At 58.5% G+C, this 16,023-nt stretch overlaps 1 protein-coding gene across 4 annotated transcripts in view; it reads right to left on the reverse strand.

Annotated features, from left to right (window-relative positions):
- Positions 1-16,023, reverse strand: part of CASZ1 (castor zinc finger 1) — a 152,544-nt gene that overhangs the window by 74,294 nt on the left and 62,227 nt on the right. For 3 of the 4 annotated variants that reach the window (XM_021374627.1, XM_021374628.1, XM_021374629.1), the window contains exon 3: positions 9,043-9,128. In XM_021374627.1, the coding sequence (XP_021230302.1) occupies positions 9,043-9,046 (4 nt within the window). In that variant the 5' untranslated portion in view covers positions 9,047-9,128. The remainder of the gene's footprint in view (positions 1-9,042; positions 9,129-16,023) is intronic. The other variant, XM_021374630.1, reaches the window with a different exon arrangement.

Raw genomic sequence — 16,023 nt, forward strand, 5'->3', positions numbered from 1 at the left:
GGGCCGGAGCCGGAGCCGGAGCGCGGGTCCGGGTGCGGGGCTGCACCGCGGCGGAGCGCAGTGCCGGGTTGCGCGGGGCGGCAGCGCCCGGCCCGGTCACTTTTCTTCTATTTTCCTTCTTTTTGTTCTTTTCTCTCCCCCCAACCCCCCCCTCTTCCCCTTTTTATTTATTTATTTATTGCATTGAATTTCCTCCTTTCTCCCCTTGCTTTATTTTTCGAAGTAGCAAAAAGCGCCAGGGAGGTTCTGAGAGGAGCGCTGAGTAAACACAGCGAGGAGCCCGTTTCCCTCAGACGAACGAGCAGACGATTTACCCGATTTAAGTCGGCAACGCGAGCGGGCTGTGGGCTGCGGGCTGCGGGCTGCTTCGGGGCACGCTCCTAAACCCCTCCCACGAGCGGGACGCGGTGTGCTCGGCACAGCTCAGCCCACTGCGCAGGTGGGGAAACTGAGGCACGGCGCTGGGCATCAGCAGGACCATACCTGTGCCGGCTTCTCCCAGAACACCTGAGCACGGCCCAGCGAAACGGAGCCACGGGAACAGCTGGGGCACAGAGGGAGCCAGGGCCGGTGTCACCAGGACCCATGTCACTGGGCCCCCACCGGCCTGCCCCTGCCCTCCCAGCCCCAGGCGGCTGCACTTGGGCTTGACACGTGCGCGGTTTGAGGCACTGGATGCCCCATCACTTCATCACCCGCACTTCTCCGTTTTCACTTCCCTGGACTCGCAGCGCTGGGCACGGTGCTGCTGCCAAGGACGGGACGCCCACGTGCCACCCATGCCACCCCTGGCGGGCTCCCCGCCGCCCCTCCCTGCTGCCACGGTGCTTTTTCAGGTGAAGTCCACGCCCTGCAGCTGACGCAACGGCAAGGCCTGATTTCCTATCTCCCCATCTCCAGTCACAGGATGGGGCTTTATTTCCCCATCCTCCCTGCTTTGCCTCTTACCCAAGAACATCCAGGCTCCGTGCCCATCAGGGACCCCACTCAGGGCACCCGTGCTCCTCTGCCCCCGGCCCCACGGCACAGAGCCCCCCGGCTGCACGCACCCCGCACCCGGCCTTGGCCGCCCTTTGGCGGCAGGTGAACGCCGCTCGTCCCTTCCCACCCTCCCAGGGGTGTCGGGAGCTCTCGGTAATTAATGTTTGCCAGGTGCTCAGAGATCCTCAGATGAAAAGTGCGATGGGAGGGGGAAGGATGATTAATTTATTATTATTATTACAGTTTAATGCTTTCCCCGCAGACGGTGCGCTAGGGCAGAGCGGGGGGTGAGTCACACCAGTACGTGGGGCATCCCCCTCTGCGCGTCTCCCCTTTGTTTCTTTACACTGAGCCCTTCTTGCTGGCAGCTTCTCGCTGGGGCTGACCCCGGGGCCACGCTCGGGCTCCGTGTGGGCTCCTGGCGCTGCCGCGCAGATTGCAGGTTGGAGATCTGGCAGCGCCGTGTGCCTCCTGCTCCTGCTCGGGGAGTTTATTAGGCAAATGCTCTTTCCCTGTTTCTGTAATTTTGTTTGATTTCTGTTTTGTCAAGGGAGGTGCCCGGAGGCCTTGGGGCCTGGGCAGCAGGAGCAGACAATCCGCGCTTTCTTTCCCTTTCCTCCTCCTTCCCTCTCTGTTCAGTTTCAGTCCCATTACTGGCACACGGTGCCCGAGAGCTGCCAACGTGCCCCGGCCCAGCCTCCACCTGCCAGGTGCTGTCCCTCAGCCTCACCTCCCAGCATGGGGCTGCCGTGCCCCGGGTGCCCCCCAGCACCTGGGAGCCAAATGCTGCGTCTCCTGACCAATTAATTGCAATTTACTGCGCGGATTAAAAGCGCAGCCCGAGGAGCCCAGGCAGCGAATGGCACAGCCCGGGCACTGCAGAGCAGAACCAGCCCCGAGCGGCATGGCAGAGCCCCGGCTGGCACAAGGGGCAGCGGGATGGCCCCATGGCACTGCTGCCCGAGGGCAGAGCATAGGCTGGGCAGAGCCCTTCCCACAGGGCATGGGGAGCAGAAGGGCGATCTGCACCCACAGCACAGAGAGGAGAGCACAGAGCTGCTGGCCTGCAGGCGGTAGGACCTCTCCCCTGGGATGAAACAGTGCAGGGAAGGGACACAGAGTCCCCTCAGTGCGGCACAGGGACAAGCACCAGCAGGGCAATACCTGCGCCGGATCCGCACGAGCTGAGCCCGCCGTGCCACGAGGCCGCGGAGCAGCACGCTGCCGGACGCAAGGGAGACAGCGCACAAACGCAGGGCACGAGGACACGTGCACGGCCGAGCGACACGCGGAGCGCAGCACGACGCGGCCCCGCGGGAGCTGCACGGAGGCCGTCGGGGTGCAGGAGCAGCGGCGGGCGGGAAGTGTGAGGCAGACGCAGCGATTGCATTACTGCAGGAGCCCGGGCTGGCAGTGCCGAGCTATCGTCCCCGTAATCCTGTTAGCCAGCAATCTCCATTCCGAAAGAGCTTCATTTCTTTGTGAATATTTGTAAACTAGATATCTAATGGAAAATTATAGGAAAATTATAGTGAAATTCATGACGAAGAAATCCGATTAGCCCTAATTCAATTATACCATCTTAGCCCACACAGCACATTTCCCATTTTTTTCCCATAAATACCAATGCCAGGGGTCCGGGTAATCAAATAAAATTGAAAATCATCTTCCCATTAAATTCAATTAGCTGCAATTTCTAAAGCCTATCAGAGATTTTAATTACTAAATTATAAAATTCTCCAATGCTAAATTGAAACTAAAAAAATTGCACATCCTTGTGTTTCATAAGAAAAAAACCTCGCAGAAACCTTGAAAAATACCCTTCTCCTCCCAGCAGCGCCCACGTGAGCGCGGGGCTGGGGCGGCCTCACCGCGGGCTGCGCACGAGGGCACGAGCCAGGCCCCGGGAAGCAGGCAGCGCCCTCGGAGGGACGGAGCGCGGGCACAACGCAAAGCCCAAACCCAGCGCTGGGAGAGGCCGGCAGGCCCGGCAGCGCCTTTGCTCCCTTCCCTCACCCGAACTCAGTTGTGCCGAGCCAAGGCCAAGCGATGAGCTGCTGCGGCCGTGGGCTCGGAGAAGCCACAGTGAGTTCTGCCCACAGCTGGGCTCCGTGGGGCAATCCCACACTGGGCCAAAGCCAGGGCAGAGAGCTGCCGGCACCCGGAGGGGAGCGCAGGGCAGATGCTAGCTTCGTGCTTCTGATAAAGCTCCCTGAATAACAGCCATGCAAGCCTGGTCCTGACACCGAATTCAGGGAAGCCGGGGCCCACAGCAAACTGATTTAGCTCGAAGCGCAGCTTCAGCGAACACGTGGGATGTTCGGGAGCAGGGGGACGCAATCGTGCTCCCCTGGAAGCACCGCTGCGTTCAGAGGCCCTCAGCTCCCAGCAGTCACCGAGCAGCCCAAGCAGGCAGAGGGGAGCCCACTGCGCCGTGCCCCTCGGGGACCCGCACTGCGCTGCGGTGTCACGGGGCCCCGCGCTGCGCGAGCAGTGGGAACAGAGGGCTCTCCAGCTGCAGTGTGACCCCCCCTGGGGCAGCCGGGGTTTTCTGCCTGCGCTTCCACGGGGGTACCCTCCAGGGTTCGTTTGTGCGCTAACGCAAACGAGCGCAGCTCCCGGCAGGCACTGCGGCGGCCCCGAACCAGGCCGATACTCGGGTTAATTTACTGGGCACCCGAAAGCTGCCAGCAGGGAGTTGCCCGCAAACAGAACAACAACAAAAAAGTTAATGATCTGGGCTTTTTCTTTAATAAATAGGCAAACTGGCTGAGCCGGATTGTTGGCTGGGATTTGTCTCCCCTTTATCACCCTGGAGCTTCTGTGACACATTCTCCAAATCATCAGCATTTTGCAATTTGAGGTCGTTACCAAATACTATTTTTTTGCCAAGGAAGGGAGAAAAATAAATTAATAATGAAGGAGCCCAAGCAGGGAGAGGCTGCGGCTGGATGGCTCTGCCACCTCCGCGGGGATTGCTCAGGACCTGGCGCCCGCCCAGCGCGCACCTCGGCCGCCGGCTCACCCAGGAATGTGGGGCCGGCACCCCGGCGCTGCTGGGTTTTACTACGAATTAATCAAAGTCTCCTCGGCCAACGTCTAACTCTAAATCACCGCGGGTTCAGCTGCCGGCGCAGTGCCCCCCGTCGCAGGGTTGGGCGCGGGGAGATCACCAGGGGAAGAGCTGGAGGGGGTTCCCTCTGCGCAGAGCTCCCGGCACTGCGAGCTCCCGGCACTGCGAGCGTTGGCCTCTCCCAGCCGGAGGGGAATGGATTTCCCGCAGCCCTCTCCTGCACGCAGCAGGTAACCACAAGGAAGCTCAAGATACGCCGGGATAAATGTGCCGTGCTGCCTGACTGGCGCGGACTCACACTGGAGAGCAATCTGCCCTGACAGCGAGCCTGCTGTAGACGGCTCAGGACCACGGCTGCGGGTACACCCCCACGCACGCACGCTTGTGCACACGAGCGTGTGCAGCCCGGGGCACCCCCATGTGCACCCACGCCATTGGGTGCTGTCCAGGCAGCGGTGCGCTGGCTGTGTCAGTGTGTTCCCATCTCCTCCGCGGTACCGAGCACCCTCCTCATCCCCAGCACGGCCCCGCACCGCTGCCCTGAGCCGAGGCTGAGCTCTCTTCCCCTCTCCGCGCTCCGCCTGTCTCGCAGCTCTCGTATTTTCAGTGCTCACCAGACCGTGAATTCACCTTCATACCAGTTACAGGGTTATTTAGCCGCTCCCGCCGCTGCTAGCCAGCCGGCAGCACGGCCGGGCAGGGCTCCCGCCCCCCACGCACACCCACCGGCAGCACCGGGCAGGGCACCGCGCCCGGGGACACCGCTGCCCGCCAGCACGCCCTGCCCCGACCCACGGCCACGCCGGGAAACGGCGGCGGGGCAGCAGTTACAAACGGGACGGAGGGGAGGAACCCCCCGGCCGGCGGAGCAGGGCGGGCGCCCCGGGCGCGCTCCCCCCGAACTCACGGGGCTCAGCCGCGGACCCCGCGCAGCCGCGAGCCGGGCCGCGAAGCCGCGAGGCGGAGCGGGGACGGTGGGAAACGTGCCACGGCGGCACGTGGGTGCGGGGCCCCGCAGCGGCTCTCGCTCCGCTCCTCGCGGCGCAGCGGTGCCCGAGGAGCTGGGGGCAGCGTTGGGACGCGGCCGGGCCGCGCTACCTGCCCCGCGCCGGGCCCTGCGAAGGAGAGCTCGCCGCGAACAATAGATCAATAGAGCCCCCGCCTCTTTGGAAGGAAAACAAACACCCGGATCACCGCAAATTAGAGAATGTTTCGCTTCACTTCATCCAAACAGGCTGACAATTTTTTTGGGTTGTTGCCACGGCGACAGAATAACACAGCGTTCAGCCTGTTGCAGAACAATCAATTAAGTTAATGCCTCGGAGTGCCTGTTTACTCTTCCATTTAGGAGGTGCTGCTCTCGCTCGCTTTCTCTCTTGCTCGTTTTACATTTCTCATCCTTTTCTTCCTGCTCCTATTCTTTCTCTATTTAACCTAAAACAAAGCCCCTCCCCTCAGCCACCTCCTAGCTTGTACAGAGCCTCCCACTTTCCCCAGTCGTCACTTGGGATGAAGTTCTTTCCTCTCTCCGACTCTTGTCCTTCCTCCTCTCTCCCCAGAAAACCACGCAGCGGGGAACCTGCCCCCGTGCCCGGTGCTCCCGGGAGCCCGCAGGCGTTGTTAGTGCAGCCCCGAGCAGCCGGGCTGCCTGCACCCTGCCAGGACGCTGCAGCTGCTCTGAAGTGACCCCAAGCCATCCCGCCATTGCTGTCCTTACACCGTGAGCCGTACCCACGCACGTTTTTGTCTTTAAGTCCCCAGGAAAAGCGTCCCTCACCCCTACTCCTGCTAAAACTGAAGGAAAAAGCAAAGGCAGAGGTGATGTGAAAATAGCCAGATTCCACTACGTAGCCGTCTCACCCTGCAGTCAGCAACAAGTGCCCACGGGGATTCAGCACGGTGTGGGCAGAGGAGCAGCGAGCTGGGACACGTGGCAGAACACGGCTGTGGGGCCGGGCCCGACCCCTCTGTGCTTGCCCCATAGAGGGATCTGTGTGGGACCACGGGCACGCTCCCTCTCCCCTCCCCGAGACGAAGTTGTCAGCAGAAGCTGCTGGAGCAAGGGCTCGTTGACTGCTCCCTGTCCATTACAGCCCAGATTATAAGCATATTGCACAGTGCTCTCTGCACGGTGCTGGGGAAATCCAATACGCTGAAAGGTTAATGCAATCAATTAGGGTGACAAGGAAGTAGAGTAAAGCCTTCCGAGTAGATGAAAGGGAGAGAGATGGAGACAGAGAAAAGCAAAGAGAAGCGGGGGGTGAAAGGAGCAGGGGAAGATGGGTGGGAGGAGGAGGAAGAGGGCACGCAGGGCTCGTGCTGCAGATGGCAGGGTGCTGCGGATGGCAGCGGGGTCGGGGTGCTGTGATCCCCTGGAACCAGATCCCCGCATCCCGGTTCCTCCTGCCCTCTGCCTCAGCCCTGCTCCCACTGCCACCAGCCCGGCCCAGGGCACGCAGCCCAGGGCAGCCCCATCCCTCCCCGCTGCCCTGGGGCTGCCTCAGCTCCCGCTCTCTGACCCCGGGCTGCACCCAACTTCATTAACCCGGGCGGCCAGGGCAGCGAGCATGGCCCCCTCCCACCGCCGCTCCGCTCGCGTCGCAGCCCGGCCTGGGAGAACGTGACACCAGCTCATTAGGACAAATTATTACTCTATAACCCCTGCCGCAATGTCCCTTAATATGCCTATTTAGCAAGAGACAAGTCCTGGTGGGCTCCTCGCCACTAAAACAACCTCACAAATCACCAGAGGCACAAGCACTGCAATCGGTGCTGCCGGGGCAGCTGCACCCCAGGGGGGCCAGAGGGGCACAGCCTTTACTCAGAGGGCTAAAGGAAGCCCTGAGGCTGCTCTGCAGGCAGGGAGTCCCTGCACACCCCATGGTCAGCGCGACCAGGTGAGGAATCTGCTGGGAAAGCGTTCTGGGATGGCAGCACAAAGTGCTGGAGCTGCTTTGCTTTGCTGAACCCCTGCCTCCCTCTGCCCCCCAGCACCGGTGCCAGTGTGATGCTCCATCTGGAGACCGACAGGAGCCAAACATCTCCTCTGGTTCCCTCTGATCTAGCTGAATTGGTGCCTGCCTGCACAAATGGAGGTGCAGTACCACTTGCACCTCGTGCAGAACCAGGGGCTGATCCAGAGACTGAAGAACCTCTGCAATATAGGGCACAGCGAGTGAGATGTCACAGGGAAGACAGAAACACAGGCAGACGTCAGGGGAAGGCAGCTGCTGCGCAGGGATGGGGAGCATGAGGCAATCAGGCTGGTCTGCGGGAGAAGGAGAAGGTGCAAAGAAAACAGTGAATTATGAGAAAAGAGCATCAGCAAGAAGAGAGAGGGAGAAGGGGGAAGGAAACAGTGCCGTGCCCGGAAAGAGGGAGTGAGGAAGAAATGTAACGGAAGGAAAAAGTGCAGAAAGTGTGTGATACTGGGCACAGAAGAGAGCAGAATGAGTGCGAATGGAGAGACAAGGGACCCGAGGCAGAAAGGAGGAGGCTGGAAGAGAAAAGAGCAAGAAGAGCCATGCGGCGAGGAGCGCGCGGGCGAGGCCGGGCGCTGTCACCAGGGTTGTGAAGCATGAAAAGGGAAGAATCCGCCCGCTCCTTTCAGCGCTCAGAGCATGGCGCTCGCTGCTGACCTACACTGTGCCCGGCTGTGATCACGTTTTCAGGGCCACTGCCTGCCGATCCCAAACAATGATGGGGAGCCTTTGAAGTCAGAGAAAGAAGCCGCAATGTGAACAGGGGGCTTTTTTTTTTTTTTCCTTTTTTTTTTTTTTTTTTTTTTTAAGGGCAGGAGTAAGGAGGGAGGAAAAGGAAGGGCTGGCGGGGAGGGGGAAGGCTGGGGGAGAGGTTGCGAGGACAAAACCCAGAGTTGCTCTCAGTGGGGTGTCCCGAAACGAGAGAGACAAAAAGAAAACAAACAGTTTATGAGTAGGGCACATGCTGCCTGTGTCTGCGCGCCCCGCGCTGCCGGCCCCCCCGCGCTCCCAGGGAGGCTTCTGTTCCCCAGCAATGATGGATGGACGCGCAGGGCCATTCAGGCCCGCTGTCTTACGGCGGCGGTATTTACATAACACTAGCCTTCCACCGGTCACCTCTGACACGGCCCAGCCTGGTTTGGGCCCCCCCCCAGCCCCCAGCCACCCCTCGGGTCCCGCTCAGACGCCAGCTCCCTGCCTGGGGTCCCCGTGCCGCAGGGACGCGCTGGGAGCAGACGGCACGGGGAGCACGGCCACGTCTGCCCCAGCCTCATCCCGGGCTGTCTCGGTGCTTGGCAATGCTCTGCAATGCTCTGCAGTGGCCTGGAGTGGCACAGGGACCTGTTCTCTCAGCACCTGGAGGTGAGCGGTTTGCAGAGGCAATCCCCGTTCATGTCCCCTGACTTTACAAGCACGCACTAAGTGACTGCCCAGCCCTTGTAACTGCATTGCTTTTTGTTCAGTAAATGGGGGGGTGTGTAAGTGAAAGCCCAGAGAAGTCAGGCTTCAGCTGGAGACAGTGCTTGCACGGTGCTGCAGTCTGATCAGATATGAACGTGCCAGATGAGAGGGGAGGGCGCGCATCGCCGTCTGAAACTATGTGAACTGAGCTCAGCAAAACCTCACGGCGGACAGATTGCATCCGATTCACTGCACGGCCCTTATCCATCTCCCACCAGCCCACATAAAGCTGAACATAAAGCGGCGCGCTCCTCACCAAAGCCCTCACACACTTTTATCTGTAAAGACAGAGGCAGCAAAGAAGATATTGAGGAAAACCCAAAGTGACAAAATCAGGTGCCCAGAACAACTGCTATACAAAGACAAAGACGGGATTAGGAGACACATGGGCCATGTCTGCATTAGACCTTCTTCCCTTCACATCTGTCTTCATAACTAATGATGGTCCAGTCCCAGAAGTTCTAGTGCAGACACAGCCATAAAGAGCAGGCCATGATGGTGAGACAAGCAGAGGAAAAGAGAACCCAGGAGGGCGTAGTGACATACCCATTGCAGTCTGAAGTCTCTCCTACCTTTCGGAGATTTCAAGGTCTGGTTTCTTGCCTGGTTTTTAGCTCTAAAGTCACTTCATCCTGGAGAGGGAAGAAAAAGGACGCAGTTAATACACAAAGCACACCTGACCAAGCACCACTGCATGCTGACGAAACCCCACAGCACCTAACCATGAGCAGGACTCAGGCTTCACAAAGTGCTCTCCTGCTCCTGGCTGCACCATGCAGCACCATGCATGCCACCAGTCACCCAGTGTGCCTGCACTTAGCACAAAGAGCAGCTCTTGCTGGTGTGGGTCCTGCTCCCAGGCACCAGGGCAGACCGTGTGCCCACAGACTGCCCGCACACCCAAGGTGCCCACACGCATAGCACCCTCTGCTCCATGACAAACATTCCCCTTGCAGTCCTCTCACTTCCCCTGCTGACCCCCAGAGGTCCAGCAGCCCTATGGGGCACAAGGTGAAGGGGTGTGGGGTGGGGTCCTGCAGCACTGAGCCCCCGGCCTTCATCTGCACTTTTTCCTTCCTGGATAACGCGGAGAGCGAGGAAGAAAGAGAAAAGGGACAGGGGAAAAAAAGTCACAGCAAAACACATGAAAAGTAAATTGAATTATTTAAAACCATATGTTCCAAAAATGTGACAGAGCATAAAAGCCGTGCCGTGAGACTTCCGGAGGGGGTTATCCTGCACAGCAGGGTGGGAGGAGAGCTCGCCCGGGGAAGGATGGTGCCACAGCAGCAGCTGGGGACTTCTCTGTCCCAGGGCTGCGAGGTGGCAGGGAGCAGAGGGTGGCTTCAGCTCAGTGGCAGCAGTGTCTGGCCCATCCTGCAGTCTCCGTAGTGCAGGGCTGCCAAAGCAGCTGTCACAACTGCCCGCGATGTGGCAGTGAAATTAAAACCGGCCTGAGGTCAGGCACAGGGAGCCTGCAGCAGCACTGGGAGCACCAGCTGGCAGCACGTCCCTCCCCAGGATGCAGCACTGTGCGACCTGCTCAGCCCTGGAGTGTCCCCCCCTTGCCCCATGGAGGGCACAAGTGAGAAGGATGCAGCTCTGGGAAGAGCATGCTGCGACTGCTGCTTGCCCCTGCCCCTGGGGGCCCTGGTGCTCCACGCTACCGCTGCCACTTGTGCTGCACCAGTGCCAGGATGCTGCGCCAAAGATAGGTGGGGGGGGGCTGGCTGGGACCCAGAGCGGGAAGGAGCTGGTGAGATATCCCAGACAGAGTGACGGACATGGAGCTGGGGATCCCTCGGGGCATGGAAGATGCACAACCAGCCCAGCTCCTTCCTTCCCCACTCACACCTTGGGGCTGACCCAGCTGAGGACAGCAGCACCAGCTCCCCAGCCTGGAGTCCCTCTGCCTTTGGGCTCTCTCATCCCCTCTCCCACCTTTTTCTTCCTTTTGTTCTTTCTTGCTTGCTCTTCCCATTCTGTCACGCTCCTTTTTTCTCTCTCCCTTTGTTCCCCCCCCCCTTCCGAGCTCTCTGTACAACTCTCCTTGCCTTCCCGGCTTTACACCCTCACCCCGTGCACGGTCAATTCTTCAGATGGAGTTTTTAATTGTTTTTTTTTTACTCCCCTTCTTTCGGTCGCAGCTTATCAATGATGCAAGAGGAATAACGCCAATTTACTTAGAATGTGTAATCCCCAAATCAGATTGGGGGATTGTATGAGGCAATATGACCTTGCATATGTCTCCATTAAAGCCAGCCAGGCCTCCTCTTGTATTCTGTGTTCCCAGTACATATTTAGACAGATAACGCTAATTGTACTTGACATGTCCTCTTAAGGATGGACTCTTCCCTCCCCCAGCTCTGCCTGCTTCCCAGCCTGACAATGCGCCAGAGCAGAGCCCTCTCGCTCGCAGCACGGCACGGCACGGCACGGCACGGCACAGCACCCACTGGGCTGCCAGGGTGGGCACCAGTTTGGGTCCATGGCACCGGCTCCCCAGGAGCTCACCTCACCGCAAAGCCAGGGCGAGGAGCAGGGGAGGGGGGAGCGCTGCGGGACACGGCTAATCTGAGATTACACGCTGTTCCTGAGACAATCTTAAATTCTCCAGAAAACCCAGCAGCGTGCGGCCATCTCTGAAGCCGCAGGTGCCACCTCTCCCTGCCCCGGCCTCCACGTGCTGCAGCTGTGCTCCCGCTCCCTCCTCTGCCCTGAGCCCGAGGGCTGGCTCCCTCCCGGGCTGGAGGGATGGGAACCTGCTGAGGACAGCCCACAGCCATCATCGCAGCCCCTCCACGACGGCCCAAACCTCACAGGTTTCAGACCAAAAGAGAGGATCCGCTCGCCATCCCCCCACCGAGGAAACCAGCCCGCACCTCCCAGCTCCCAGACCAAGCTCTGCGGGTAAATATTTGTATCTGGATCCCAGCTCCAGCTCCTCAAAAGCACCCTGCAGAAACACAGATGCCCCACGCCCGCCCATGCAGGGCTGCTCTGGAGCGGTGAGCAGGATGCAGGAGGAGGAGGGAGCTCCTTCCAGGGAAGCCAACCGAGCCAAACTTCGCCAAAGTGGACTCAGATTTTTTTTTCCCCTTGACACAACATCCTAATTCGACTTTTTCAGTATCTTTCCTTCAACAACCTTTTTTCCTTCCTCCCCTTCCTACCCGGCAACTGCGCATTTATTAATTCATGAGGCACTAATTAGTTCTTTGTTTAATTTTGTGTTAAACAGACTGACCGGAATGATAACGACTTGCAGCGTTGCATTACGGTCCCCAACCGCCCCTGTTTTCTGACAACAAGGGAGCGCAGTGAGACTGGCGTGATGAACCCCAATTCCCACTCCAGTTGCACTTCATTAAGTCAAAATGTGACAAGAAGCTTAGAGAGCAACTTTCAGATCGGATCGCACATAACAATTGGGCAGGAAACTTTCTGAGGGGGAAGCGGGAGCGGCAGTCGCAGCGAAGGCTGGCACCGCACGATTCCCCCGCGCCTGCCTTAAAGGAGCCGGCCGACGCAGGGCTGCGGGCACGCTGGCGAGGAAGAGGAGGGGAAGGCAGCAGCCAAGGCGAGTGCTCAGCGCTGCCTTCTGCTTCCCCCAGCTGGGCTTGTCACAGTGGATGCACCACTGAGGGCTCCGGTGGGATGATCCCACACCTGGTGCATCTGGGAGCTCCCCGCCTCAGTTTCCCTCCCCGGCTGACCCCCAGCCACCATTCAGTCGGCACAAACTATGCAGCTGCAGTGAGTACACCCAAATGCGAAGGGAGTGGCTGAATGCAGGCCAACATGGGGGTGACACACGGATGGCATGGGGTCTGGGTCATCACCAGGCTCAGCTGGACCTGCCCCAGTCCTGGTGGCACACATCCTGCATATGGCTCACGCCTCAAGCCCCTTGGCTCACAGCAGTGCAGGGAGTGCAGCCAGGCTAAGTGGAAGCAAACAGTCTTAACACTGCCCCATATGAGGCAAGGTGGGCAGGGAAAGAGGAGCTCTCGAGTACTCGGGACGTAGAGGCTTTGTAGCAGTTCAAAATGCATCCTCTGCTCCTGCAGGGACAGCAGCGGTGGGAATAAGCTGAGATCACATGAAAGTGACATGAGATGGGAGGTCCCAGAGCCTCTCCTAGCAGGTGTTTCTCCACCCTTCTTCTTCACCTCTCTTCCTGCAGCTGCAGACTTGTCCCTAGCCTTGTTCTGGAGGGGCCCAAAGCTCAGCTGAGCACCAAACCTTTGGCAAGGCCACGTGTGGGATCTGAGGGTCACACCGCGGCTGGGGAGTGACACGAGTGTGGGCGAGCAGAGCCACGTCTGGGCAGCATGAGCGCTGAGACTAGCTCCCTGAGCCTCAGGGACACAAGTGTCCTTACAGGCACTGTCAACACACCCACCTGGGTGAGCCTTACACACACACAGGTGCTTGGGGAAGGAGCCAGCCTGCAGGAGGCCATCACAGCATGGCATTTTCCAGCACATCCACAGCTGAGCAACACACGGAGCTGTGCAAGCAGACGTGTTTGCGCTGCCTTCCATCTCTCATGAATCTGGAATGCAGCAGGGACCTCTGTGGCTGACGAAAAGGCTGTTCCTGCATGACACAAATCCCAGGAAGACATCAGATCCCTCTGATTTCAGTCCTACACGTGCTCTGGATACCATTAAAAGGCATATGTAGATATTAATACTATGCTGGAGGTTCAGACCGGTGTCCAGAAAGGGCAAACACACCCATTAACACCTTGGCTGCTCGGGGGAAAATGCACGGACTGACAGAGAGGGAAACTCATGTTTTCCTTGCTTTCCCCTCTCGGCTGCCATTATGACAAGGCAGCACCAGCAGTGTAACTCAAACCAACTCCATCCACTGGCTGTGAGGGCTACACGGTAGCCAATGCTGCCAGCAAAGTTTTGTGCTGAAAATGAGGATAGCAAGTGTCTGTCCCTTCCTCCTCCAGCAAGACGCTGAACTGCCCTAGACTCCATCCCAATCCTCTTTAACCACAACTCTCCCCAAGGATTACGGGCCCGCTGCCCCCCTCCTCTTCCCCTCCATCTGTCTGGGAGCAGCCTGGGACCGAGTGCTCTTCCAGCTCTGGGAGAACCCTGCCGTTTCTCTCTCATAAAAAAGAAAAATGGGAGCTATAAAAAAGGCAAAGAAAAGAAAAGCAAAGCAAAGGGAAATCACGGCCAAGGAAGAAAAGAGCAAAGCCCTCCCTTTCCTCCCCAGGCCAGCCCATTACCTGGCTTTAGCACCAGGTAGGGCCGCCTGCTTCATGGATCCTGAGGCTCTCTGGGCCTCAGGGGGGACCCTAGGCCCACACCTGGAGAGCAGAGCTCAGTTCAGCTCAAGGAAGACGATGTAAAAAGGAGGAGAACGGGTGTGGGGTAGTGGAATGGCATGGCAGCCATCCTGCAGGCAGTCAACCCCATCTGGAAGCAACCCTACTGCTCAACGACTGTTGGAGCCAGACTTGGGACAAGGGGACAGGAGATGGCAGCCCTGAGGGTCACACCAATGGCCCACGGATGTCCTGAGGAGCCCACCTCGCCTCCTGCCCGGCATCTGCCAGCCATCCTCAAACTGGCACACGCAGCCTTGGGCTGGCTCCTGCTAATTTGCTGTCAGGCTGCCTAAGCAAACCAATTAAAACTAATCATTAATTATAAAAAAAAAAAAAAAAAGAAGAAAAGAGAGAGAGAGAAAGAGAATGGAAAAAAAGGACCAGGCACAAACGGAGAACTGGAGAGGGCATGGGGGAAAGGTGGCCCTGAGGAGCAGACGGGGCACTGGGCCGGGGAGCAGGGCAGGCCTGGGCCGCGTCGGACCCTCGCGGAGCAACGGCCTCAGCTGGGGATGGAGAAGGGGGCCCTGATGAAAAGCCCCTGATTATGCGGGTTTGGCGGGGCACGGCACGCAGCCGCCGCTCCCGCTGGCTCCCCACGAGCTGCGGTGGCGGGGAACCCCAGCAGCTGTCAGCGCGGCCCAGCACGCGCGCGCTTCCCAAGGCTGCGGGCGCTGGGGCTCGAGCCCGGGCAGGGCTGGCGGGGAGGTGGGGGCAGTGCCATGGAAACGGGGCCTTTCCTGGGGAAACGCGCTGCCGGCCCCCCGGCCCCTTTTGAGGAGCTGTCAGGACCCTGAGTGAGTGTCACACGACCCAAGGACCAGGCGTGACCAAGCCTATTTTCTGCCTCAAATTTGATTGATTAAAAAACTTTTTAGGAAAACCATGTTAAAAGACAAAAAAAAAAAAAAAATAGAAAGGGGGAAAAAAAAAAGAAAAAGGAGGAAAGAAAAAAATGAAACAGAAAAGGGACAAGGGGGTGGGGGAAACGGGAAAGGCCTCTGCACTGGGTTTCCCTGGCAATAGCACCAGGGGACAAGTGTCAGAGGCGGATAAACAGCATAACCAGGCCGAAAATAAAGGTCAAAGGAAGCATGAAACTTAACACAACGGTGATTAAGATAATGATGAAGCAGGGGACCCCAGAAAAAAAAAAATCAGCCTGACAAACAGAAACACACAGATAGGCTCCAAGGGCTAGCCCAGGAGAGCGGCCCGTGGGAAGAGGAGCAGAGGCTGGCGGGGCTCGGGGGGACCTGGACAGGAGTGAAAATGGCAAAAAATGGAGAGCAGAATGTGCGGGCTGTGGTCTGCTCCAGTATGGACGTGGCAGGTGGAGGCCAGCTCCCTCTCACAGCCCTGACACGCTGTCCTGGCCGAGCAGCACTTGAATTTGCAAACAAATTCCTCAGAAGAGTTTTGCCGATGCCAGGAGCAGAGCCAGAGCGTGAGGCCGCAGCGGCACTGGCCTGGGGTCTGGCTGCTTGCCCCCCAGTGACACTGAGTGGGGCAGTGCTGGTCCGAGCTCCCTGCCAGAGCTGGAGGATCCAGAGAGCGAGGCCAGGAACGCCAAACCCGTGGGCATTTACTAGTGCATCTCAACACTTCTAGGATGACCTCACATTTTTGGAGGCCAGCTAGTGACTTTCTGGGACTGGCTGTTACTGTTGCCAAGAGGCAGTGGATAAACTGCAGCATTCACCAGCTTCCTCCTCTGCAAATGTGAGGCTTCAAAGCTTGTGCCCTGTAAAGCCCTGGTCAGGACAGGGTCCCACTGCTTCCACACCACATTCCCAGTAGTGACAGGGGCTGTCCCACTCCGTTCACTTCTCTAAGTCTGCACAACTTGCCCACGTCCCTCAGGAGCGGCGCGTCCCTCCGCTGAGGACCTACGGAAAGTCATTCTGAGTTGGCAACGTTTCTCCACCCAGCACTTGTCATGAGGGAGAGCAAAGGAAGGTTTTCACAAGAAGGCCTGAAAAAGCAACGCGTGTATCTCTCTAAAAACACACGCTCGCGCTCTTCTTTTTGTCGGAAAGCTGTTTTCCTTCAAACACATTTCACAAAATTTCTAGTACGAATTCACGTGCTCCCCCCCTCCCCCATCATCCATATTCAGTCTTTTGTAGGGAACGACGCAATTAAAGCACCAAGGTTCTGCTGGCGGGGTC

The sequence above is a fragment of the Numida meleagris genome, chromosome 20, assembly GCF_002078875.1.
Source record: "Numida meleagris isolate 19003 breed g44 Domestic line chromosome 20, NumMel1.0, whole genome shotgun sequence".
In the NCBI taxonomy this organism is placed as follows: Eukaryota; Metazoa; Chordata; class Aves; order Galliformes; family Numididae; genus Numida; species Numida meleagris.